Source organism: Hippocampus zosterae, chromosome 13 (genome assembly GCF_025434085.1).
Source record: "Hippocampus zosterae strain Florida chromosome 13, ASM2543408v3, whole genome shotgun sequence".
NCBI classification, from domain to species: Eukaryota; Metazoa; Chordata; class Actinopteri; order Syngnathiformes; family Syngnathidae; genus Hippocampus; species Hippocampus zosterae.
In genome coordinates this window covers 3,087,298-3,111,988 of record NC_067463.1, presented here as the reverse complement: position 1 = coordinate 3,111,988, position 24,691 = coordinate 3,087,298, and the positions used below count along the sequence as shown (strand labels likewise).

Here is a 24,691-nt window from a genome sequence, read left to right as displayed (position 1 = left end):
ACAATTGCTGTTTTGATTCCAAAATTTTGTCTATTCAGCTCTCATGTGTCTGAATTGATATGTAGGCTGTAAATTGTGAGGGTTGAATAGGCAACTTTAAGGGCAGTTCTTGATTTTTTTTTTACAGTACACATAAAGAAAAAGACAAGTCACCAAATATAGGCAACAGTTGCCGTAATTGTACCTACTTTGTAGGGCTGCAGGTATGCAACGCTTTCAAGTGAGGCTTCCAGGTAGCAATGGAAACCGAGTGCTCATCAGCTGCATAACTACGCCAAACACACTGCATGCAGAATACACAAAACCAAGAAGAAGAAGTAGAAGAAGGAAAAAGTACAAAGAGAGAAGACTCATAAATATAAAAGAATAGAATTTAAAAACAGGGAGTGAGAGAAAAAAGATGAGGGAGATGGAAAAGAAAAAAAAACAAATAGAAAGCTGATTAGTGAAAACACTAACACAGGGGTGTCACACGTCTTGGCTTGGAGTGGAGGTCAGGCATGAATACATGCCTGTGGGAAGGCAGGAGGCTCTCATAGTGCCGCCATGTGGCCTCCAGGTATGGCCTGGCGCTGTCTGTGGAGTAATAACGCCACGCAGCCTCGTACAACATGTGAATGGACACGATGACACAATGACGGCAGGAAAAGGAGGCATGGAACATGGCAGGAATATAGGATGGTAGAGAGGGGTCGTGCAGCAGTGGAAGAGGATTGAAGAAGAAGCGGAAGGGCAAAGTCCGAGGTGTCAGATGAGAAAAGGGGGGAAATACTTCGTCATACTATGCAATGTGAAATTGTCAAAGAATACAGGGATGAAAATTAAATGCACTTTTGGGGAGGCTAGAAAAGGAGGAAATATGTGCAGCAGACAAGACAGGAAATGACAACGACATATTCCTCAATGCCAACGATGGGGGAAGAATGGAACAACAAACAGCGACATGCTGGGAGATTTTTTTTATTTTTACATTAAATTGTGTGATTAATAACAAAGAGTGAAACTGATAATAGTGGTATGCTGTTTTGCATCACAGCAACATTCATGTTGGCCGCATTGAGATGTGATGTGCACATTTTCAATTTACCTGAATAAGGTAAGCTGCAGGGTTTCTCCTCTTTTCAAAGTGCTTCTGTCTGTGCTGCTCTTGGACCTTCAGAGCAAATCCTGAGCCCAGAATACCCTAGTGTGGAAGGAAGGAATTTTGTGAACCGATGCTTTCACTTAAGTATCACTATAATTGTCACGAATCCAACAAAAGGGAGAACATGTGAAAGGTGCCCTGTCGAGTTTTTACGATCCCTTCAAGTGAGTATGTCTCCTTTTGTTCTGTCCCCATTCAGTCACTTTGCAGGTGACAATGCTAAACAGAGATTGACCTTGAACGGCTCACAATACAAGATTGCTTTAAAATGTGACCTTTACCGAACGCATGTGGATTATTAGTCTACTTCTCCTCATCAGCTTGTTACAATTAAATCAATGCCATGCCTTCTCCTTGTAAACCTTGATTTATCGATAAAGAGATCTCCGCGGCGTAACATGTCATCAAAGGTGTGGATGTTTCCTCTCGGCCCAAATATGTGCCCGGACTGACCCCGGTAAGGCAGATGGACACTGAGGTGTTTTATCACCTTTTGAGGCACAAATATGCATCCGTCCAAAGCGAATCAATCAAAAGAAGCTCCTGCTTGAGGTACAGTGTACAGTGCCTTTCATGAGCTCATTAAAAATGACACCCAAATCGATGGGATCCGTAGGAGCAGTCTTTAAAAAGAATGTCTTGAAAAGTCTGTACTTACTGCAGGTAAGGCAAAGAAAGAAATCCCCAACAGTGCAAACCCAGCAGACAACATCCTTCCTGTCCATGTCTTTGGCGTCTTGTCCCCATAGCCAATGGTTGTCAGAGTGATCTGTGAAAAGAAGCTCCTGATTTACAAAAGAAATACAGTTCCAGCCTGAAAATTGGTTGTTACACAAAGTGGAATTCTTTGTAGTCCTTTTTTTCCAACAACAACAGAAAAAGCAATACAGTGTGAGGACGTTCTAGTAAAATATCATGCTGGCATCTTGGTGAAAAATCTTACCGGTACTATACATTATCGAGTTTGGTAAAAAGCAAAGATAAATGAATAAATATTTATGGAACTATTGATAGCCTGTTAGGAGTATAAAAAAATGCACGACATCATTCAACTCTGGCAACAGATAGTCCTCAGAACTCACCGTGCCCCACCACAAGGCATCCGCATATGTGGCAAACTCTTTGTTGAACTTATTCTCCACAATGTAGACAAGGAATGAAGAGAAGATGAGAACCAAGAAACCAATGTACCAAGCAGTAACCAGTTCCTGTGGGCAAAGATGAACCAATTCAGAGCACAGCGGTACAATTTAGGGCTCTATTTTTATGCCCGGCGCAAGTGTAGCACAAATCGCAGTCGAACTGTATGCATGAGTTGAGTTTTGTTCCTTTTGGGATTGTGTGCATGGTGCAACATTGTGGGCGTGAACAAAGCCGGCCAGCTTTGCCACCAATGGAACCAGCTCTTCTCATTCCCTTTAAATCTAGTGCGCAAGTGGTGCATTGTCTTTGACGCTGCAGAAGCAAAAACGGACTCACTGGAGTCCATGTATGAGATCAAATTGCACAAAGTACATTTATAAGGTACAAAAACATTTGGGGACCACTGGCCTAATGCATATACTGTACTGCAGTAGAACTCTGACTTACTTGAATACCGCTGAATTGACATTGTTCTGTTATGGTATACAGTCAAGGAAAAGTGTGCGTATGTGTTGATTAGTTTGTGGTTGTCCTCATGCCGACCTTGCTGTGTGCGTAGACCACAGAACCTAGCAGCTTCCATGTACCCCCTCTTCGGTCCATTCGCACCATGCGCAGGATCTGTAGGAAACGAAGGCTACGCAGGACTGACGTGGCAAAGATGTTGCCCTGGCTTCCAGCCGACACCACAGCAACTGATGCAATCAGCACTATGATGTCTGCAAGGTTCACAAAAAAAGAGATGTTTTGTACTTACGATAGAAAAACACATTCGATAGTGTGCATTGGTCAGAAAAAACTAAGCAAGGGAGTGTTCTTTTGCTCATCAAACAATTAGAATATATGAAAAAGTTGATTTATTTCAGTAGTACTATTCAAAAAGTGAAACCTGTGAATGAATAATTAATTAAACGCAGACAGATACATTTCAAGTGTGAATCCGTTTTAATTTAGGTGATCCATCCATCCATTTTCAAGACCACCTATTCTGAACAGGTTCACAGGGAGCTGCTGGAGCCTATCCCAGCTGACTTTTGGCGGAAGGCAGACTATCCCCTCAACTGGTCGCCAGTCTAATACTGAAGGCTATACAAAGAAAGGACTTTGAGAAATGTTGGCCAAGCGAAAAGTGTAAACATGGAAAGTATGTACAGTACATGCACATCCCTCAATACTGAGTTGGGACGTCTTTTGCCTGAATTACTACAGTCGATAAGTGTTGTGGCACTGCTCAGGTGTTATGAGAGCCCAGGTTGCTGTGATAGTGGCCTTCAGTTCCTTTGCAATGCTGGGTCTGGCATATCGTATCTTCCTCTTCACAAACCCCATCGATTTGCTATGGGGTTAAGGTCAGGTGAGTTTGCTGGCCAGTCAGGAATAGGATAAACCTTACACCAGGTACTGATAGCTTTGGCAACTGTGTGCAGGCGCCAAATCCTGTTGGAAAATGAAATCTACATCCCCATATAAGTGGTCAGCAGCAGGAAGCATCAAGTGCTTTGAAACTTAGCTTGTAGCTGACGTGTGCACATTTTGAGCATGACGTCTCTGATCCACTGGTTAAAGGACACTTTGATTCTCTGCTCTTCCATCTCAAAATGCTTCAAACAACAAAGCATGTGATGGAAAAGTGGTTAGAACTGCATGACTGTCCGTATTTAATGTAATGTGTTGTATTTATTATTTTACTTTATGTTAACTGTTTTGTTAAGTGCTTTGTTACAGCTGCTGTGTTGTGAAAACGCTATATAAATCAGCATGTATTGTATTGTAAAATGTCCTGGTAGACGGCTGCGTTGACTTTGGACTTCAGAAAGCACAAAGAACCAGCACCAGCAGATGACATGGCACTGCAAACCACGACTGACAGTAGAAATTTGACACTAGACCTCAAGCAAAATGGATTCTGTGACTTCCCTCGCTTCCTCCAGGCTCTGGGACCCTGGTTTCCAAAGGAAATGCAAAATTTGCTTTCATTAGAGAACATAACTTTGGACTATGCCTACTCAACAGCAGTACAGTCTGTCGCACAGGCTTCTGACGCGCTTTTGTTTTTCAAGAGTGGCTTGACACAAGGAATGAGACAGCTGAAACCCATGTCTCGCATGCAATTTTCACAATATTGAAACTGTCTGAGATAGTGAATTTGTTTTTTTAAGTTAGTTTTCAATCTAAATTCAAATAAATGACCACTTGAAATGTATCAGTCTGTGTACAATGAATATATGCGTTACACAAGTTTCACTTTTTGCATTGTATTGCTGAAATAAATGAACTCTGTCATGATATTCAAATTTTTTGATGAGCACCTACATGTATATATCCATCCATCCATCCATCCATCCATTTTCTGCTCCGCTTATTCTCACAAGGGCCGCGGAGCGTGCTGGAGCCTTTCCTAGCCGTCTTCGGGCAGCAGACCCTGAATTGATTGTCAGTCACTTGCAGGGCACACAGACGAACAACCATCCATGCTCACACGTTCACCTAGGGACAATTTAGAGCAGGCGTGCTCAAACCTTTTGGATCGAAGATCTACTTTTCGATCAACTAACCTCCCGGGATCTACCCTTAACTGCACGCACACACACACGCACACACACACACACACACACACACACACACACACACACACACACACACACACACACACACACACATTCCTATTCTTTGCCCGTGCCCTCGGTGAATTGGACACGAAGCAAACTCTGAATGAGAATAATGACGATAAAAGACAGAGCGCAACAGTTCTGATCACAAGCTGCAATTGCAGACTGCTGAGAGCTAACAACTTCCGGTGACGTAATCACGCGCCACCGTAAATTCAAGATTTACCTGCTTTATTTTATTTTTAAATTTCTCTTTTTTGGGGGGTGAAAATGAGACTGATAAGATGATTAGGGTGCAGTGTACATTAACACAAAAAAATATAATATTAACATGTACAAAGACACACAAATGGTTGTGTGTTGTTTTTTTTCCTCGACACTCCTCGGATCTACTTGGGACCTGTCTTAGATCTCCCGGTAGATCAGGATCTACCTAATGGGCACCCCTGATTTAGAGTATTCAATAAGCCTGCCATGCATGTTTTTGGAATTTGGTGTACTTTGAGTACCCACAGAAAACCCATGCAGGCATGGGGAGAACATGCAAACTCCACAAAGGAAGGCCGGAGCTGGAATCGAACCCTGCACCTCTGCAGGCCATGGTGCTAACCAGTCAACTACCGGGCCGAAGAGCACCTCTATAGGATTTCAGGATTTTTACTTGGACTGAACTCGAGCTGAATCACCTTTGTGTTTGACAGGAAGTGGACACAGCAAGAATTGAAGGCACAAATCAATAGCGCTACATGATTTGTTTGAAATTTACTTCTCCAGAGTGGTGGAGTGTTATTCTTAACCGGTGCCCTAAACCATACAACCTTTCATTTGTGGTTGACTCGCCAGACCAGAAAGTTTCAGGTAGAATCATTCATATCATGTGGCATGTTGCATTATTTCATGTTACGCAGACCACGAAAACTTAGTGGTTAATTAACTACTGTAATATGTTTTGATCAGGCGCGCATGCCTTCTTCCATCTTGATAACAGTGTCAAATGCCTCATTGTCGTTCGTAGCAGGCTGTAGCTGTGATTCACCTTATTCTTTAAGTCACAGCCGTTAATGTAATTACTTATCATACATTTTGCCATGCTCTACTTACTTCTGCCTCAACCAACAACTCTCAAAACAAATAAAACAGAACCACTCCAAGAAATGTTTCAAACATTTAGTCCTCAAGAAAAGATTTGAATGTTCAAATGTTAGTTTTTGACATTAGGTAGAGATTTACATTCCCGTCATTTGTATTTGCCAAAGTAAACTAAGGTGTTGTTGGCTTGGGTAACACGGGCAACAGCAGAACATGTCATCAAGAATTTATTGGTTGAAAGATTTGACAATCCCTGACCATATAAAGCCCAGACCTATATTTTCGGCACCCGGAAAGTATCCACAACGCTTCATTGTCCACATTTTACGTGGCAGCCTCTGCCTTAAATGTGCAGTGCAGTGTTTACAGCACTTTCTCGCCTTTTTTTCCCCAAAATGGATTCAATGAATGTTTATGTCCAAATTCTACAAATAACACACCAAAATGAGAATCAGACCTGTGGCCAGACGGAAAGAAAAAAGCTGCAACCTGGAGATGGTCTGAAGACACTTGAATGATTCTCAGACCATGAGAGACAAAATTACCAGGTTTTTGGCAGATGCCATTTTTAGAATGAACCATACAATTTTCCAGAGACATTCAATATGAAATTTTGCTCGTACTCGGATGATGGGTCATCTTTTTTTTAAAGGTAATGGCTCCAAGCACACAGCCAAGATATCGGTGACAAACACATCCAACCCAACCACATTACTTTCGACATCCCGGTGAATCACACTGTCGAGAAGAAGGGGGCCAGCACTGTAGCGATACACACGACAGGGCGTGACAAGACGTTTTTTACTGTTGTGCTTGGTTTCCATGGTAATGGACAGAAATTGCCACCTATAAGGATTTTTAAACCAAAATAAAAGTTTCCAGTGGGAGTCAAACTGAAGTTGTGAGCGGTGTGGGAGGGATGGAGAGCACGGCTTTACTAAGACTGGGAGGCAGTGTCGGGAGATTTATGCCACAATTTGTGAATGGATTCTGGATGCTTGGGGTAATGTGTCTGCTTGCACTGTTGTTCGAGCCTTCCCTCGGCAACGAGACTGTCTCTGACAATGATGTGATGGAATTAAACGTGTTTGATGGAGAACTTTCCCAGCTGTTCATTTCTGGACTGTGATGGATTTATGGATGAGGATTGTTCAAAAGATAACATGAGTACATTGTTAAATACTTCAATAAAGTATGCTCACCTTCGATTCACATATCAACACCATCACCCGCACTGCTTATTTCCACCTCCGCAATATTACCAGACTTCGCCCTTCCCTCACCTCCCGCACCACTGCTATCCTTGTCCACAGTCTTGTCACATCCCGCCTTGATTACTGCAACGCTCTCCTCTTCGGTCTACCTCAAAAGTCCCTTCATAAAATCCAGCTGGTTCAGAACGCCTCTGCTCGTATCATCACAAAAACATCTTCCCACCACCACATCACCCCCGTTCTCCAACAGCTCCACTGGCTCCCTGTTCAACATCGAATCAACTACAAACTGCTTCTATATACATATATGGCCATCCACAACCTGGCCCCTCCTTACCTATCTGACCTTCTCCAGGTGCATATCCCCTCTCGCTCCCTCAAATCCACGTCCTCCCTCTGCCTGTCAGTGCCCCCTGCCCGACTGATCACCATGGGAGCCAGAGCCTTCAGTCACGCTGCTCCAAAGCTCTGGAACAACCTACCTCCGGAACTCCAAAACTGCACACCTCTTTCCACTTTAAAGTCCCGACTAAAAACACACCTGTTCAGGATTGCCTACAACACATAGCTCTTCCATTTTCTATGTTTTTATGATTTTATGTCCTGTTTTTATATAACATCTGGTTTACAAATTTTTACATTGTATTTTCTTATTGTTTGTACAGTGTTCTTGGGTGGCATGAAAGGCGCTTTTAAATAAAATGCATTATTATTATTATTATTATTATTATTATTAAAGTACAATCCAACTCAGTTTTGCTCCTGTTGCCTTTTTAAAAAATATGCGTGCGTGCATGCATGCTTCCGTATTTTTTAAGGTAGCGTTCGTTTTATCATGCTACTGTCCAATAATGCAGAACACTTTATGTGTTAAAAACAGAAATAGCACCCATAACTGACACTGCGCCTCTTAATACGGTGCACAGTATGGTTGTGAAAATCTAGTATATATGCTTAAGTCAGCTCAACGGGGTGGCAAGCAGTTCAGACTGCCTCTTGCCCCAAGTCAGCTGGGCTAAGCTCCAGCACACCCACGACCCTTGTGAGGAGACGCAACAGCAGCAGTATTGAAGTTAAACTTCCCCACTCTGTCTTTTTCAGTTGCACACTGCAATTTGCTGCTTGTCTGTTTCCACAATTCTCCCGAGATCAGCAACATCATAAACAAGCACATCGATGTTAGCATGAACAAAGTGGGGTCAGATGTAACCCATGGGCCTTATTCCCTTCCATCAGTCTTTCCAACTGTTCTTTCCAAGAAGCAGCAGTGGGATTTGTGTCTAAATATTGGAAAAATAAAAGGCCATTGATGCAAGCTCATTACGTAAATGAATTCTTCTCTTATGAGGTTTGAACACAGCTCTCAATGACACGTGCAAACGCTGGACAATCGCATGCAATGGAATATTACTTACGACCTAAAGTTATATTGCGAGCGTGTCCCAGAACACAAACATAAGGCGACTAAGCGATGCAACAGGCATCAAAAAATGGGAGATGAAACAGTAAGACTGACTGAGAAATTACATTATTGTGGGAAGTGGAGGTGGGGGTGGGGGCTGTAATAACTCACCGATGACGCAGAATGGCTTTCTGGCAAAGCGGAGTCGTCCCTGCCATCCTCTATAGCGACAGCAGCATCCTGCCGACCAGATGCGGATGATGTACTCCAACCCAAACACCACAATCATGACAAACTCCTACAGGGTGTTCAACAAATGATGGATTAGTCTTAGCAGAAGGCACTGATGTGGTGTTCATATATTCAGAACGAATCAGAACCTCTTATGACCATGAAAAAAATTATGACAAATCCTTACATTGGGCAATTTTAATGGCGGAGAGGACCACAATTGGGGCATAAGACCACGCACTTCCAAACCAGATGTATGACAAAAATGGCATAATGAAAATGGACTAAATCCGCGCATATATCTTTTTTCATAATAGCTATCGCAGGGCACATATAAAAGAGCCATCTTTCAGCAACAAAGTGTTTGAACAATTAAAAAATAACCATGTGCTGTGATTTTTTTTCCAGTACAAAGGGCTCACATGCATTAAATTTACCATTCAAGGACGGCACAACCCTCCTAAACAGCAAACGAACATGAAGTCATTTTGTGCATTTTTTTCACAAAAATCAACTAAAATTTCAGAAACGAATGTATGTCATTCCAAAGCCGCATAAAATGATATGGCCTACTTACATTGTAGTTTAGAACAACATATGACTGTGCAAGTGCAACTAAACCACATCTTCCATCTCGTGTTGAATTTAACATTTCTAATTTAAAACTGTATCATGGAACCTCACTATTTGCCTGGGTAAAGGACCGGGCTGGCCCATAAATAGCAAAAATCTGCATATACCGGACGTCCATTGAAATGCACTTGATTCTTTTTTTTTTTTTTGTAAACTCAAAACATTCTCCCCAAAACACTGATAATCCTCCAATCTACACCCCCCCAAAAAAGAATACTGAAACAATTACTGGGGTTGGGGGGGGGGGGTCCACAAATAAGTGAATCTGCAGGTGCCATGCTACGAGTGTGCAGGGCTCCACTGCAGTAGAGGAAACATGTTTATAATCCCGCAAACCCAACCGCAAACCCCACCCTCCCACACCACACACACACTTTTTTTTGTAATTAATCAAGGTGCCACTCAGAGTATGTGCCGCCAGTTGCCCGTCCCTGATCTAAATCATAAGATCTTATGCACATTAAGCACTTAAATAGTGACTCAAAAATTGTGTTGGACAGACCGGTAATGTATCTGATCACGAATTTGAGAAGACATTGGTTAAAACACACACACTGCCTTCGCACGTTGCTCAAAATCAACACACTGCCTGGAATGATATTTTCGCTCAAATTGCCACTCTTGCTGAATACACAATTACTTAGTTCCTTCAGAAAAAAACACATTAAAGATCTTTTTAGACTAAAAACGCTGCAATGATTTAAAACGTAAATACTACACGAGTCAAGGGTTTTAAAGACAAACTGTAATACTGATTTAGTGTGGAAGAGGAAAGTGTAGTAAAACTTGAGGAATGCTCATACCAGAATAAGCAGACAGTAAGAGGAGAAGTCCTGATGAGCTGGAATAGTAGAGAACACCGAGAGGACCAGGCAGCTGAAGACCAAGGTGAACCTGGACAGAAAAAAAACAGAAAATGCCCAGTATGAATACAGTATTGTAAACAAACAACATTTTATTTATTTTTTCAGACTGATAACACTGGCCAACAATCTGATGGATTCTTTGCTACAGCGAGTCATGAACCTAACTATTATTCAATTTCCTCCTATATTAAATTATTCCTGTTGGTTTGCGCAACGTGCTTTTGCGAGGAACAAGCAGTGAAAGCGAGGCACTTTGCATCGTTTGCACCATTTGACATTCAAATAAAATAAAATAAAAAACAAACCAACCATCACTGTTTTGAGAATAGTCTGAGAAATTTCAATTCAGGTAAAATATGGGCATGTAAATAGGGACGAGGTTGTTGGTATTTCATGAGACTAATCGACATGATTTAATGCAATGTTTTATTGAGTAACTTTATTTTAGCATCTTTATGGTACCAATAATCCAACCTGGAAAGTTTCTGTGTGTGTGTGTGTGTGTGTGTGCGCGCGCACACCATGCTGGACGTGACTTTTAAGTGTCGAAATATGTGCATGAGAAACGTAATTTAAAATTGAATGGGTGCATGAAACAAAAACCTGATGGTACGTCACAGGGCTTATAAAAATTTGCAGCAGGTCATCTCCGAGGGTACCCAAATGATGACAACACAACAGTAGAATTATTTATTTATTTATTACTACAAGTTTATTTTTGTCTTTGCTTCTATTTGTCACATCTTTGATCTGCAGGAATGAGATTTTTCCGCTTTTTAGCGGAATTCCGCTTTTTTCCAGTCAAAATGGACCTATTTTATATTGTTACAAATCCATAAAAAAATCTGTGGGGATGGGGGGTCTTCGGCAGATTCGGGGCTCGTAACATTTACAAGTAACTTTTGCAGGCTCGATGTCGCCAGTAAAGCTCTGTGTACAGTGTGGGACGATGTCATTGTATACGGACCGAGAGGATGGAAAGCAGAGTCACGCAACCTCGGTGAAACACCAAAAACAGACCTTTCTACTGAAAGGTAACTACTTGATCTTATGCGCTTTTCGGCAGCCTGGAGCATGCGTAAAAACAAGAGGAGTTGGCTAAAAAGAGAGTGGAAAAAGACAGAGAGGACCAATAAGCTTTTAGCGCTTGCTAAAAAGCTTAAAATGAAGATAAAATAAAGTATTCTACCTCATGAAACTGTATATTGTTGGATATACAGTAAATAGAGTTTATATAATAAAATACATTCATAACCCATAAACAGTGTGGGACTTCAATATCACCGTATGAGGTACGAATCAGCTTTTTATCACATTTACACGACACCTTATGAATACAAGTAATGAACAAATCCTTATATGGCAGGGAATGTGTTTCCTTTTTTAGTTTTGATTTTGAGCTGCAAATTTGAAGTTACATGTTGGTGCTCACCAGGAATGCATAAGCAAATTTGCACACATTTTCACTTGAAAGAATAGTGAACAATCTTGGGTTTTTTTTCTGTTAAAGTTTCAATTAGTGTGTAAATTGAATACACTTCACCTTCATCATGTGTAGTGCCACTTTTGTAAGTGGCCCCGCCCCCCCGTCCCAGCCACGCCCTTTCCGCTTTTTTCATCACTAACCAAATAGTGATCACTTTGTGGGGCCTGCACACTGTGGTCCCCAATCATTTTCTGCTCAAAGAGTCACGGTGAAAAGCAGTGAAATGTCAAGATGACTTCATAGACTGTGTCATTAAAATCGTGTTTTTTGTCCAAAGGGATCTCATACCGTACACAGTAGTGCTGAAGTATTTGCAGTTTTGCAGCCAAGCACAATTTATTTCTTCCTGCAGTCACAGTCATTACGCGTTATGTAATTTGTCTCCACAGCTGGATTGAAGTGGAGGCTCGGGACTCATTACCGTCAGCCCCTTGGTGCAAAAAAAAAACATGCCGCAGAGTTGAGAGGAAGTCTTTCAATCTTGGAAATCATTGGAAATCAGGATTTCATTCAACATATGATTTGTAGCCGTGCGAAAATGGTGGGTGTACAATGGGTCACTGTCCCATTGCCAACAATATGGACACAGAAGAGGACAGCGCTGTTCTGACCCCAGTAAGACCTCGGCCTGCCTTCAGAAAAAGGTCACGATGTTTCCACAGCCACAATTTTTGACCCATCTGGTTTCATTGCAATGTGGCGTGAAAAGCTCCTGGTGCTTCCAAGTGAATTCAAAAGGAAAAAGGAAGTATCAAAAGTTTGTGAGACATTTCCAGACATTAGAATCATGTGAATTTGACTGGACGACAGTATTTAGTGACAAGTATTGTGGAGCTGTCAGATGAACAGCGAGTTCCTCAGCACAAGGTTGTCAGAGCGAAAAATAGTAGTCAAGTCAAGTCAAGTCAAGTCAACAGTATTTATAGAGCACTTTCAAACAGCCATCGCTGCATACAAAGTGCTGTACATGGAGCGATTTAACATATACAATAAACAGTAAGACGAATCAGTAATAAGTAATAAGTAATAAGGCGGTAGAAAGCACCAAGCAGTAAAACCAATAGCAAATCTAAGTCATGCTGAGTCAAACGCCAAAGAATACAAGTGAGTTTTGAGGAGGGCTTTAAAGATGGGCAGCGAGGAGGCTTGCCGAATGTTCAGTGGGAGGTCATTCCAGAGAGATGGACCAGCAACAGAAAAGGCTCGATCCCCTTTGAGCCTCAGTTTGGTTCTTGGTACGTCTAGCAAAGACTGGTCCACAGACCTGAGGCGCCGGGCAGGGGTGTAGGGGCGTATGAGCTCAGAGAGGTAAGGTGGCGCGAGATTATTCAGAGATTTGAAAACAAAGAGGAGGATCTTAAAAATAATTCTAAAATGAATGGGGAGCCAGTGAAGGGATGCCAAAGTAGGAGTTATATGCTCCCTCTTACGAGTACCAGTCAAGAGGCGAGCAGCGGCATTCTGTACCAGCTGAAGGCGCTTGATGGAGGACTGGCTGACTCCAAAGTACAGGGCGTTGCAGTAATCGAGCCGGGATGTGACAAAGGCATGAATTACTGTCTCAAAGTGTTCATGTGAGAGGAAAGGTTTTATTTTGGCCAGCTGTCTAAGGTGAAAGAAGCTGGATTTAACAACGGCACCAATTTGCCGATCGAGTTTGAAATCACTGTCCAGTTTAAGTCCCAAGTTTGAGACCGTTGATTTCAGATAAGGAGATAGGGGGCCCAAGTCTACAGGATGGAATGTACAAGGTCCACTGGGGCCAAACAATATCACCTCTGTCTTCTTTTCGTTGAACTTCAAGAAATTTTGTGCCATCCAGGTTTTGATTTCTTCCAGACAGGATAGGAGTGGCCTTAATGAGAAGGTGTCTTTCTTGCTCAGTGGGACATAGATCTGGCAGTCATCTGCATAGCAGTGGAAAGGAATACCATGTTTCCTTAAGATGGAACCCAATGGGAGCAGATACAGCGAGAACATCAGAGGCCCCAGAATTGAGCCCTGTGGAACACCACATGACAGGGGAGCAGTGCGTGATTCAGAGCAGCCAAGGCTGACACAAACAATCAACCCCCTCCAACCGCAGCCTCAATCATGCTTTCATGCAGAATGTATTTATTAAAAAAAAAAAGACGGCTGCCGAAAAGCACCGTGACAGTGTCATCAAGCACTCACTGAAATTCATCAATTAGTCCCATAAAGTAGCATTCTCTGTCGCCCTTGGTGTTGTGATGCGTCACTCTCACCAGAGTCTGCTTTCATGCTGAGTGTCTCGCTCTTCACTCCCGGCGCTCGTGATTGCTTTGAACTTTCAAATGAGCAATTTTGTATGAACGAAACTAACAGGCAACAATATTCAGACACACACAAAAGAGAGACATTCACCACACAATGTTCCTGACACCAAATTCCAAATACATATATATATATTTTTTTTAATAACAACTCCTCCACATGTGTATCACACCACATATCAAATGCCATCTTAAATGTCACATAACGATGTAATGAAACTACTCTTGTATGATCCACTTTGAGGTCAGTGTAATGTGTGACCTAAAAAGTTGGGTTCAATACATCTGCGTTATTTCCCCATGACAGCCCAAGAAGTTAGAAGTCAGTGTAACCTCAAGTCTTGTGGAGGGTAATGAAGCAGGTAGGGAAATGACTTTGATGCATCAAAAGCTCACTGACAAACGCATGAGACATCACGATGACAACATCGAAATTTGATTCTATTTAATCCAAATGGGGAACCGGTTACTCACAGGGTGTGGAGATGCTGTCCATGGTCCTGAACTCAATCTGCACCCTTCTGGATTTTTGTTCCAATGTCAACAGATCATTCATTGAAATGACAAATATTTACCCCAATCAAGTGTGAATCCACAATAATGAATAATGAGAGTTACTGTTCTGATCACCACTTTTGTCTTTATGATCGAGTCACAATGAACCTATGCTGGCTCTCCCGCAATGCAAATTGGTCCCTTCATTCTAATCTTGTACCATTCTTCCGAAAACATAAAAATACAAAAAAACTAAACCAAACAAACACTAGATACTTCATGTATTATCATCTCAAAATCTTTCATCATCCTCAACATACTATTGGTCAAGCTTTTTGTTCATCGACTGTAAGTTGTGTTTTATGTTGCACCAGAACTACTGGCAGGTCACAGATCCGTGGCTTTATGTTCATTCATTCATGAATTTATTCATCATGACCATTCGACGCATCGATTTTCATTCTTGCCTGATTCCACAGACTGCAGCTCACTTGTGTTGGCTGTAGCTTGCTCTGTAATACAGTTTCATAGTTTTTGTCTACTATTGTCTGTATTCATTCCAAATAACAGTACAAGCCACGAGACATCCCAAAAGTTTTATTTCAAATCCAAATTACAAACTTTCCTCTGTGAAGTAATACCCCTGGAGTCTAATGCACTTCAACCAATTCAGGCTGCACCCCGCCTAGCACTTGAAGTCAGCTGGGATAGTGAGAATAAGCGCATCAGATAATGGTTGGATGGATCTGATGCAGTGCGAGCCTTCTCAGCCATGCCTTCATGCACTTCTGGAAGAAGGCTGGCGATTGCTCCAGCACGGCGAGGTTTTTCTCAGTCCGGAACAGACAGAAGCTCAGGACCCTGTCCGAAGGCATGTTGTCACGGCAAAACAGCCACGGCTTGTCCTGCCACATCTCTTGACTCTTCTCAACACTGAATGAAACAAATTCCACAAGATCTTTTTGTGTCTGAATTTCTATGACAGCTTTCTATTATGATTGACATATTTTTCAATCAATTAATCAATGTACAAAGTGCAATGGGTATCTATTGGGGCACAATTTCATTGAAAGCTCACTTTATGATGAACAACTTTTTAACAGCTTTCCTCCCCTCCTTCTTGTGCTTTGCTTAAAACAACCAAGTCCAGACAAACGTATGGATGTTGGTGGATGGCGAAATTGGCGAAATTTTATTTTGACTATAAGAATAATCAGTAAAAAAAAAAGGGCCGGATTTGAATATGAAATCACTCTGCAGTGTTTTGATGACCATGTGAGCTTTATGGAGACATGCACCCACAATCTGCAATGAACATAAAATCTCATACATTTCCACCCATCATCTTGCGGTTACGAACTCGGATAAACCGAGTTAGGGAGGGGGATCCAAAAAACGTAGACAAAAACAAGGTCTCCGATGTAAAGACAATTTAATGTCTTAATCGAACCGAAAATAAGCGAGAACATAAAGGGCTGGTCCACAATGAGGACCAGGAGGTAAATCAAAAACGACTAACAAAAGGAGCTTGGACAAAAGAGCAAGAAAGGAAAGTAAAGCCCACAAACTACGAACGAAAAACAATGTAACACTTTGTACACGCATGAAAAGCCAGATCATCAAAATAAAATAGTACTTACACAAAAACAAAAACCGAGACTATACGCGAAAACACGACGAGGTCAAAAGCCACTAAGTCGATGAGCAATGCGGAAAGCAATGCCATAAACAATACTCCCACAACAGGTGTAGAACGTAGGAGTCATTAAATAGTGTCTCTATTCATTAATGATTGCCAGCAGGTGTGCTAGGAAGACCGCTCATGCCATCTGCTGGCCAGACCGCAAAACCGAAACGTGACACTTGCCTCTTTTTAAAATAGGTTTATGTTTTGTTTTTGTTTTTTTTTCCAGACAAAGTATTTCAGACAGCTTGAGTAGAAGAAATGTTAAACCAGTGCACTACTTCAGCTTTGCTGAATAATTTCTTTTGTACTTCTGGTGTTGCATTTCACTGGCAGCTTTGCACAGACTAACAAGTTCAATGAAATTCATCAATTTTACCTCTCCTTCTCGAATGTACAAGAAAGGCAAAAAGCCCTACGAAGTCTTTTTTTTTTCTTTTACGCAGGTCACAAATAAACAATCTGAGGAGGATTATCAGGGGGACACAGGGATTGCAGTGCTTGTGATGATCTGCACAGATGAACTATCGTTAAACCAAGAAAGGTAATTTTACGCCCTCCCGAAGCACTTTGGGTTTTATCCCTATTTATATGCAGGTTCTTGGCTCTGTACCTGTCCATTAATCTTGATGTATCAGACTTATGATACATAAGTTGATAAGTTGATAGAAGTCAAGATGGCGCCCGAGTAGGCAGCCGTCAGCAAGTGCTCTCATGAGCCTTGCTTTTTTTGTTGTTTTTGTGTTTCTTTTGTCACTTTGTGTTTGTTGTTACGTCGTGTGGACTTGATGTGGACCTTTTTCAGCATTTTTTTGGCCACGACATTCATTAGGAGGACTCTGTGCTTGGTGGTTGCGCCTTCTCGGCAGCATGGGTATACCAGCACTGTTTTTGACTGGAGGAATGTCGGCGCCATTTGACTGTCGTTGCTGGACAGTCCCGGGGCGCTTGTGTCTTGCGCCTGTAATGGGCAGCATTTTTCACAGCCCCGCTTTGTTCAGCGGAGAGATCGGTGCTGTTGAACGGTCTGCGGCTGGATGGATGGAGGTCTTGAGGAGCCGACGATGAAAAGAAAGGAGCGGATGCGGATTTGGAGCTGGGAGTCGCGGCTTGGAGTTTGAAGCGGATTACGTGGGACAGGAGAAGTGAACTAATCTCTTTTCGTCAATGGATGCTACAGCTTTGTGTTTGCTTTCAAAACTTAGCTTGTAGCAGACGTGTGCACATTTTCAGCATGACGTCTCTGATCCACTGGAGAAAGGACACTTTGATCCTCTCCTCTTTCATCTAGAACTGCTTCAGACAACAAAGTGTATGCAGAAAATTGGTGAAGATTGAACGACTGTCTGTGTCCTATGTGTTGTCTTGTGTTATTTTTGTTATTTTGACTTCAAAATGGCGCCGCGAGAGTGGCTGCCTTTCCAGCAGCTCCTTTATTTTGTTGTTCTACTTCTTACTTTCATAACTTTGCTGCTGTGAATTGGGAATTTCTCCATTGTGAGACTAATAAAGGTTTTCTTATCTTATCTTATCTTATGGTTCCTGCCGACAACAACGGGACTCAGATGGTCGCATCAACAGAAAACTTGATGATACAATTTGATCTGAATAGTCTGCATACTTCGGAATTAGCAGACTGAACCATAGATGACTTAACAAATTGTTATGCCAGATCCCAGTGCGATGGCATTTGAGGCCCAGTTTTATTATTGATGTTTGTACAATATGCTAATGAGTTTCCTGTATGTGGGCCCTAATAGTAATTTGATGTTTGAGAAACATCACCCAAAAATTTGCATAAGCAACTGCCGTATGCTGCAGAGGGATGTGATCTTGTGTCTGTATGAAGAGTTTACTGGCTGCATCTCTGCAGCTTTAAGTACAAGAAGAGAAAAAAAAGAGATACCATTCAGCCAGACCTAATATTCACTTACTCCTTGGGTTGCCCGCGTGGATTTGTGCAGGTACTCTAACATCGCCAAAACCTGCTTCTTAAAATATGCAAGAAGACCTAAACTGAGATTCAAATCCAGAACATCTTAACTGTGAAACAGTATATTCTGCAAAGTCTTGAATCTGCAGTATGCCTGGTCTATGCTTAATTCAGTGGAGAGCGAGATATAATACCATATTTTCCGCACAATAAAGCGTGTCGATGTATAAGGTGCAGCTTCAATTAATGGCCTATTTTAAAACTGTTTTGTTATGTAGGGCACACCACATTATAAGGCGCATAGAAGCTACAATAGTGGCTGAGGTTGCGTTATGCATCCACTAGATGGAGTTATGCCATATACAGTAAACATTCTCTAGTACAGACTCGTGTTTGCGCTGTCCAATCTGTCCTGATAACAGAAATTCCTCATTTGGGAAAGAGCATGGTACATGTCCTTTATGAACCTACAAGTATGTTGACAAAATGCACGCGTAACAATACAATCAATAAAATGCAAAAATATACTGTCCAAAAACTGTTTATACAACAAAAACTGCAAGACAGTTGTAATCAAAAAAATCACAACAGTACAAAACGTGCAGTATTTTAATGTTTATTTTTTCTGTCTGGGGAAAAATGTGTCTATTTTGGATTGTTTTGTTGGATGCATTCCTTGGTTTATGATAATGTTTGCCTGCGTGTCAATCAGTTTTCTTGCTAGTTGCAAGTAACTGTCCCGTTGATCACCAATGTCTGGTGATTCTTGTGCATACTGAAGGCAGTGGCGTTCAGTCTCCATTCGGGTTACGGCTAGTGGAATTTCCGCTTACGTAAGTTCCGATAACATGTAATATCGTAGTCAAAATGTTAATGCATAGGTTTTTATTCCGAGTGAAGGAAATTTCTTTTCATGGGAATGTTTACTGTACAATACAATACAGCCTTATTTATATAGCACTTTCACAACTGCTGCAGCTGTAACAAAGTGCTTTACAGAACATTTCAAATCCTACATCAAAGAAATATTGATCCATATATCGGTCACATCAGATTATAAGGCGTACTATCGGCTTTTGAGAAAATTGAATGCTTTCCGGTATATCTTATAGTGCGGAAAAACGGTAAATATGCCCTGTTTACCCATGATGGGAGTCCTAAATAGGAACTGCTAATGTGAGTTACGGGCTGGACCTTGAAATGGCAGCACATGTTCAAAAAGAAAAAAATATGAAAGATCAGATTTGTTTGCTCAGTGAAGATAGTTTTCACATTTTAAAATGTTTCAGATGCCATTGCTGATTCATATTCGTAGGCTTACATACAGCAGGAGAACAGAGAGAGTCTGTGGACAGTTGTGCCTGCTCTTGTCATGCTCTGTTCAGTTTGTGTTTCAGTTTCCAGCGGATCGAATGGTGTTACCTCCAGAGTCGCACCTGTCATGTATTACTATCATCTACCTTTATAAGCTCAACCATGCCAACAACCTGCTACTGGGTAATTCAGCCTGGCTCAGAACTCGTGTTCCAAGTGTTTGATTATCTAGACCAATGGTGGCCAACCTGCGGCTCGCGAGCCGCATGCGGTTCTGGCTTGTTCGATGCAGCTCCCGGGCTTTCACACGACAAGCGCCGAAAACACCTCAGCAGTGACGCTGCCATTCAAACTAAGGTGATAAATACACTCAACACTCTACATCAGGCTATCATTAATCCCATTACTTGATTGACATAGAGGCCAACCAATCAGATGACTGAATCACCCCTCATGCGCAAACAACGGTGCTAAGCGCTAAGCTAGTCAGCGGATTGCCTCTGATTTTAAGGCAGGTGTGCCCAATCCGTCGATTGCAATCGACCGGGAGCCAGGGGACTGGTCACAAGTCGACAGCAAGGGGTGGGAGGAGGAAATTGGTGGGGAAAAAATAAGATTTATTTGCGTCTTTAGCTTTCATTCATGTTCGGGCCGTTCCGGCTGTTGCTCATCGTGGCATGGCTGCATGTGCGCGAGTGCATGATTGGGCACCCACGTGCGCGTGTGCGTGTGTATGATTGCACATGGGCGATCGGGTCGATCGTGGGAAGTTGGTCGCTTCAAAAGTCAATTTTTGCACAAAAAAGTTTGTGTGTGTGTGTGTTTGTGTGTGTGTGTGTTTGTGCGGACGTGATGCCCATGTGTAAGATTGGATTGGATTTTTGGATTGGATAAACTTTATTGTCAAATGTACTGTTTGTGTAACATACAGCACAGATAAAATTTCTTCCCTCTCAATATAAAACAAGAGGAGCTGATAAAACAAGATGTGGCTCATTGCAGTCACACAGTAAAAAAATTGGCTCTTAGTCTCTGACTTGTTGGCCACCCTAGACGTTCTTGACCTCGTTTCACAGTGCTCTTGTTAGTGTTTTGTACTTTTGGTGTAAGTAGTCTGCGATTGGCTGGCAACCGGTTCAGGGTGTCCCCCGCCTACTGCCTGAAGACGGCTGGGATAGGCTCCAGCACCCTCTGCGACCCTTGTGAGGATAAAGTGGATAGGAAAATAGATGGATGGTTTAAGTAGTGTTTTTGTCACTTTGTTTATCTTCCTGGTTATTAGATTACCGGTACCTTGTCTTTTTATGACAAGTGATTTTCATTCTTTATTTCCGCTTGCCTTTTTACAAGCGATTTGTGTTAGTTCCTGGCGAACTTTGTTGTACATTGTCAGTTTTGCATTTTCTGTAATAAAACGTTTTGTTCAATCTTTACCTGTGTCTATGTTTGCAGCGATCCACTTTGTGCCAGAGCAATTAGGAACCTGACAACTTTTGGGGACGGGTATGCCTCCTGGATTTTTTAACCATCTACAGTACTGCACAGTAAAAGCACTACCAGAGTAAAATGTGATGTGCTTGGACAGCCTTACACATTTTCCCAATGTAAATCTTCATTTGAAAGAATAATGGGCAAATTCTGATTTAATTTCAATTGATGCCAGCAAATGTAGTGCAGTCATCTGTTGCTGCTCCTTGGGGTCTTGTGACGAAATCCTAGTCCTGAAATGGAGGTTATTTGGGGTTATTTTTGAAAATAAGTTGTACAGGACACAAAATGAGAACACAATATCAGAGAATGGGGCAGGAGGGTTGTTTGTGGGGGACCATGACAAAAGCTATGAAAAAAAATTGAATTTAATTGGAGTGTTTCTCACATCCAGTTGCCATGATCCAAGTTATGGGTGTGAATTGTGTCAATAGCAGTCACTGTTGGGATTTATCTGTGTCATTTGCTAGCCTATTGATCCCTTTCCCCATTTTAAAACGCCCACGGTGGCTTTCTCATTCACTCTCATTTACTTGGCCGTGGTGTGGTCAGTTTAAATGGTGACCCACTTTTCTATGCATTGATTCGGTATGTCCAGCGGTTAGCACGTCGGCTTCACAGTGCAGAGGTACCAGGTTCGATTCCAGCTCTGGCCTCCCTGTGTGGAGTTTGCATGTTCTCCCCGGGCTTGCGTGGGTTTTCTCCGGGTGCTCCGGTTTCCTCCCACGTTCCAAAAACATGCGTGGCAGGCTAATTGAACACTCTAAATTGTCCCTAGGTGTGAGTGTGAGTGTGAGTGCGAATGGTTGTTCGTTTCTGTGTGCCCTGCGATTGGCTGGCAACCGATTCAGGGTGTCCCCCGCCTACTGCCCGAAGACAGCTGGGATAGGCTCCAGCACACCCCGCGACCCTAGTGAGGATCAAGCGGCTCGGAAGATGAATGAATGATTCACCCCATTTGTTAGATTTCTCTGGTCAGTGGCAGCTCATTTTGAAGCCTCGGGCAAACAAATATGTATGATGCCAGGTGAAGAAATAATCAAGCATTAAACAGTGGCATGGCCACAGCCATCACTGTTGGACTGAAAAAATTGACGTGTAGGCGAGTCAAGATGTTTCAAGATGGTAAGAAATGATTTATTTGGCCAGAATCGGCCAGACCAGATGATGTTCTGGTCATTACACTTATCAGCATGTGGTCAAAGGAACACCTGCCCAAAAAAAAATTAAACAAGGACTTCGGTTCTTTGAGCACACAAAAGTCCAAATTTTATCTCATAGTGCTTAGATGTAAAAACAACCTTTGTACCATGTAACCTTTGTACTGTCATGGAAAAGTAAAGTAGATTGAGGAAAGAGTTGTTGGTGGCATGTTTTGCTGATTACTGTTTTTTTTCTGAGCGTCTGACTTTTTCAAACCAAGCCATGGAATCACATTTTCTGGGCCAGCTCGTAGGGATCTGTTTCCACTTTGTTTTCCACGTCTGGCATATTTATATCTATGCTCCTCCGCCGAGCAATGCCTTCAAGAAGTACTTTCCATTAAAAAGATGAAAGATACTTTTTGCCTATTTAAAAAAAAACTTTCAATATAAAATGTCAAATATAGTCTTTTAGATTTTAGGTACATAACATTACGTGCCTAACAAGGCAGGATTATTTCTTATTTTATACATGGACTGTGAATAGGCGCCTCGATGGTCGAGTGGTTTGCACATCGGCCTCACAGAACAGGGGCGCTGGATTTGATTCCGGCTCTACCTGTGCCTGCGTGGGGTTTCTGCGGGTCCTCCGGTTTCCTCCTACATTCCAAAAACATGCCTGGCAGGTTAATTGATCACCTTTAGGTGTGACTGTGAATATGAATTGTTGTTTGTCTCTGTGTGCCCTGAGATTGGCTGGCAACCAATTCTTGTTGTAACCTGCCTGAAGACAGCTGGAAGAGGCTGCAGCACTCCTTGTGAGGATAGAGTGGATTGGATAATGGATGGATGGAAAATACCTGATTCCTAACACTATTCAATAAACAAGTACATTCTGAAAAGGAAATTACAGTCTGAGGGAGTGACATCATCCTTTTCAGCACGAGTATTCATGTGTCCATAAACAGCAATGGAGTAAAGCGTCAGAGAGATTTACGTTCTCAAACTGGAAGGAGGGTCTCTATTTTGAATTTTTGTCAGCTAAAATAAAAAATGATGAGTTTTGTTGCACAGTCTGTGCTGTTTACAGAGATTTTGCAGCTTCAATAACACTACTAAATGGACATCCCCATACCAAAAATAAAAACCATGGTTAAAAGCGGTCTGTGCATTCAAGCTTAAGGAACATATTGTGAGTGCAACAGTTACCGGAATAATCATTATATTCATAAACAATGTACATGTCCAATGTTCAATTTTGTCATAACGTTCAAAGTAAATATGTCAAGTCAAACAGTCTTTATCTAAGATTTTTTAAATGTTTTCATGTTCAGTGAGGTCTAAATAGACTCACTTTTTGAAATTAAAAATGTTTCTTTCAATTGAAAGAATTATGTACAGTCAAAGGCTTTGGCTCGCCTGCGAGGATAAGCAGTTCAGATGATGGATGCATGGATAGATGTCAAGTCAAAAATATCTTTATTTTATTTGGAATAAAAACAAACTTTATTCTTAAATGTCAGCAGTGGTGCTGTTCGACCAATTTTTTCATTTTGGGGGGGGGCTGGCTCAAGCCTCATTAGCATAATCGTAACGCCCTCTAAATTATGTGATAGCATGTTAAATAAATAACTAAACAAAGAAATAAATACATATTTCAGCTCACAGCAGAAAGTCCCAAACTATAAGTAATAGGTTGTAGTCGACAATGCATGCAAGGCTCCTCTCTGTTTACATAAAGATGAAGCGGCTTTTAGAGTAAATGGTTGTCATCAGTGTATGATGATGATGATGATATTATTATTATTTTTATTATTTTTATTTTATAACAACAATACTAATCCGATCGGATCAACAACAACAATACTGTACTACTACTACTACTACTACTACTATGACTAATAATAATAACAACTCCCCAATGTCAAACCAGACGGATGAGTAGAGAGAGCGGAACTATGGCATCTACTCGAAACGTGAGTCAAGGGGAGTGGGGGGGAATCAATTTTGTGATGCAGACAGGCTATAAATCATATAAAAGTCAACATGGATTTAGTTTAATGAAAAGGGAAGGGTACTTAGCCTTGGAACTAAAATGGCCCCTGTATCGACAAGCTCCACCCTAACAGCTCTGGTTCAGGGACTTTCAGAAATGACTCAAATCGATTTTTGATTGATTTTTGACAATATGAACATTATATTGCACATTCTATCACTCTGATCTGATTTTTGACAAAAAAAATATTTTCATCAAAGGTACAGTACATGTTCACAATCGGAGGGGAGCCATCTCGTCCCACCGCTTCGTGAACAGAAAATGTGCATCTCACCTCACAAGTGTTTTTGTTGTTGTTGTTGTTGTTTTTTTTTCATTTCAATTCATTTAGCTCAAATTACTTAATAGTCACCTGTTTTCGATTACGGTAAAAAGAGTAAACCTCTCCTGTAGGATGTATCCATCGCATCATAGCCCTGAAACGAAAATGAAATCTACTTTTTTTCAATCAGTCCTTGTAGAGTGACA

General features: G+C 41.7%; 1 protein-coding gene across 5 annotated transcripts in view; it reads right to left on the bottom strand.

The window, feature by feature from the left end:
* The window catches only part of LOC127612980 (potassium voltage-gated channel subfamily KQT member 5-like), a 192,063-nt gene that overhangs the window by 33,425 nt on the left and 133,947 nt on the right, over window positions 1–24,691 (bottom strand). For 4 of the 5 annotated variants that reach the window (XM_052083846.1, XM_052083848.1, XM_052083847.1 and 1 more), the window contains exons 2-8: window positions 10,269–10,359; window positions 8,773–8,899; window positions 2,831–3,006; window positions 2,227–2,352; window positions 1,803–1,913; window positions 1,088–1,183; window positions 189–283 (exon numbers count right to left, since the gene is read on the bottom strand). In XM_052083846.1, the coding sequence (XP_051939806.1) occupies window positions 189–283; window positions 1,088–1,183; window positions 1,803–1,913; window positions 2,227–2,352; window positions 2,831–3,006; window positions 8,773–8,899; window positions 10,269–10,359 (822 nt within the window). Of the gene's footprint in view, window positions 1–188; window positions 284–512; window positions 602–1,087; window positions 1,184–1,802; window positions 1,914–2,226; window positions 2,353–2,830; window positions 3,007–8,772; window positions 8,900–10,268; window positions 10,360–24,691 lie in introns of all 5 variants that reach the window. The other variant, XM_052083850.1, reaches the window with a different exon arrangement.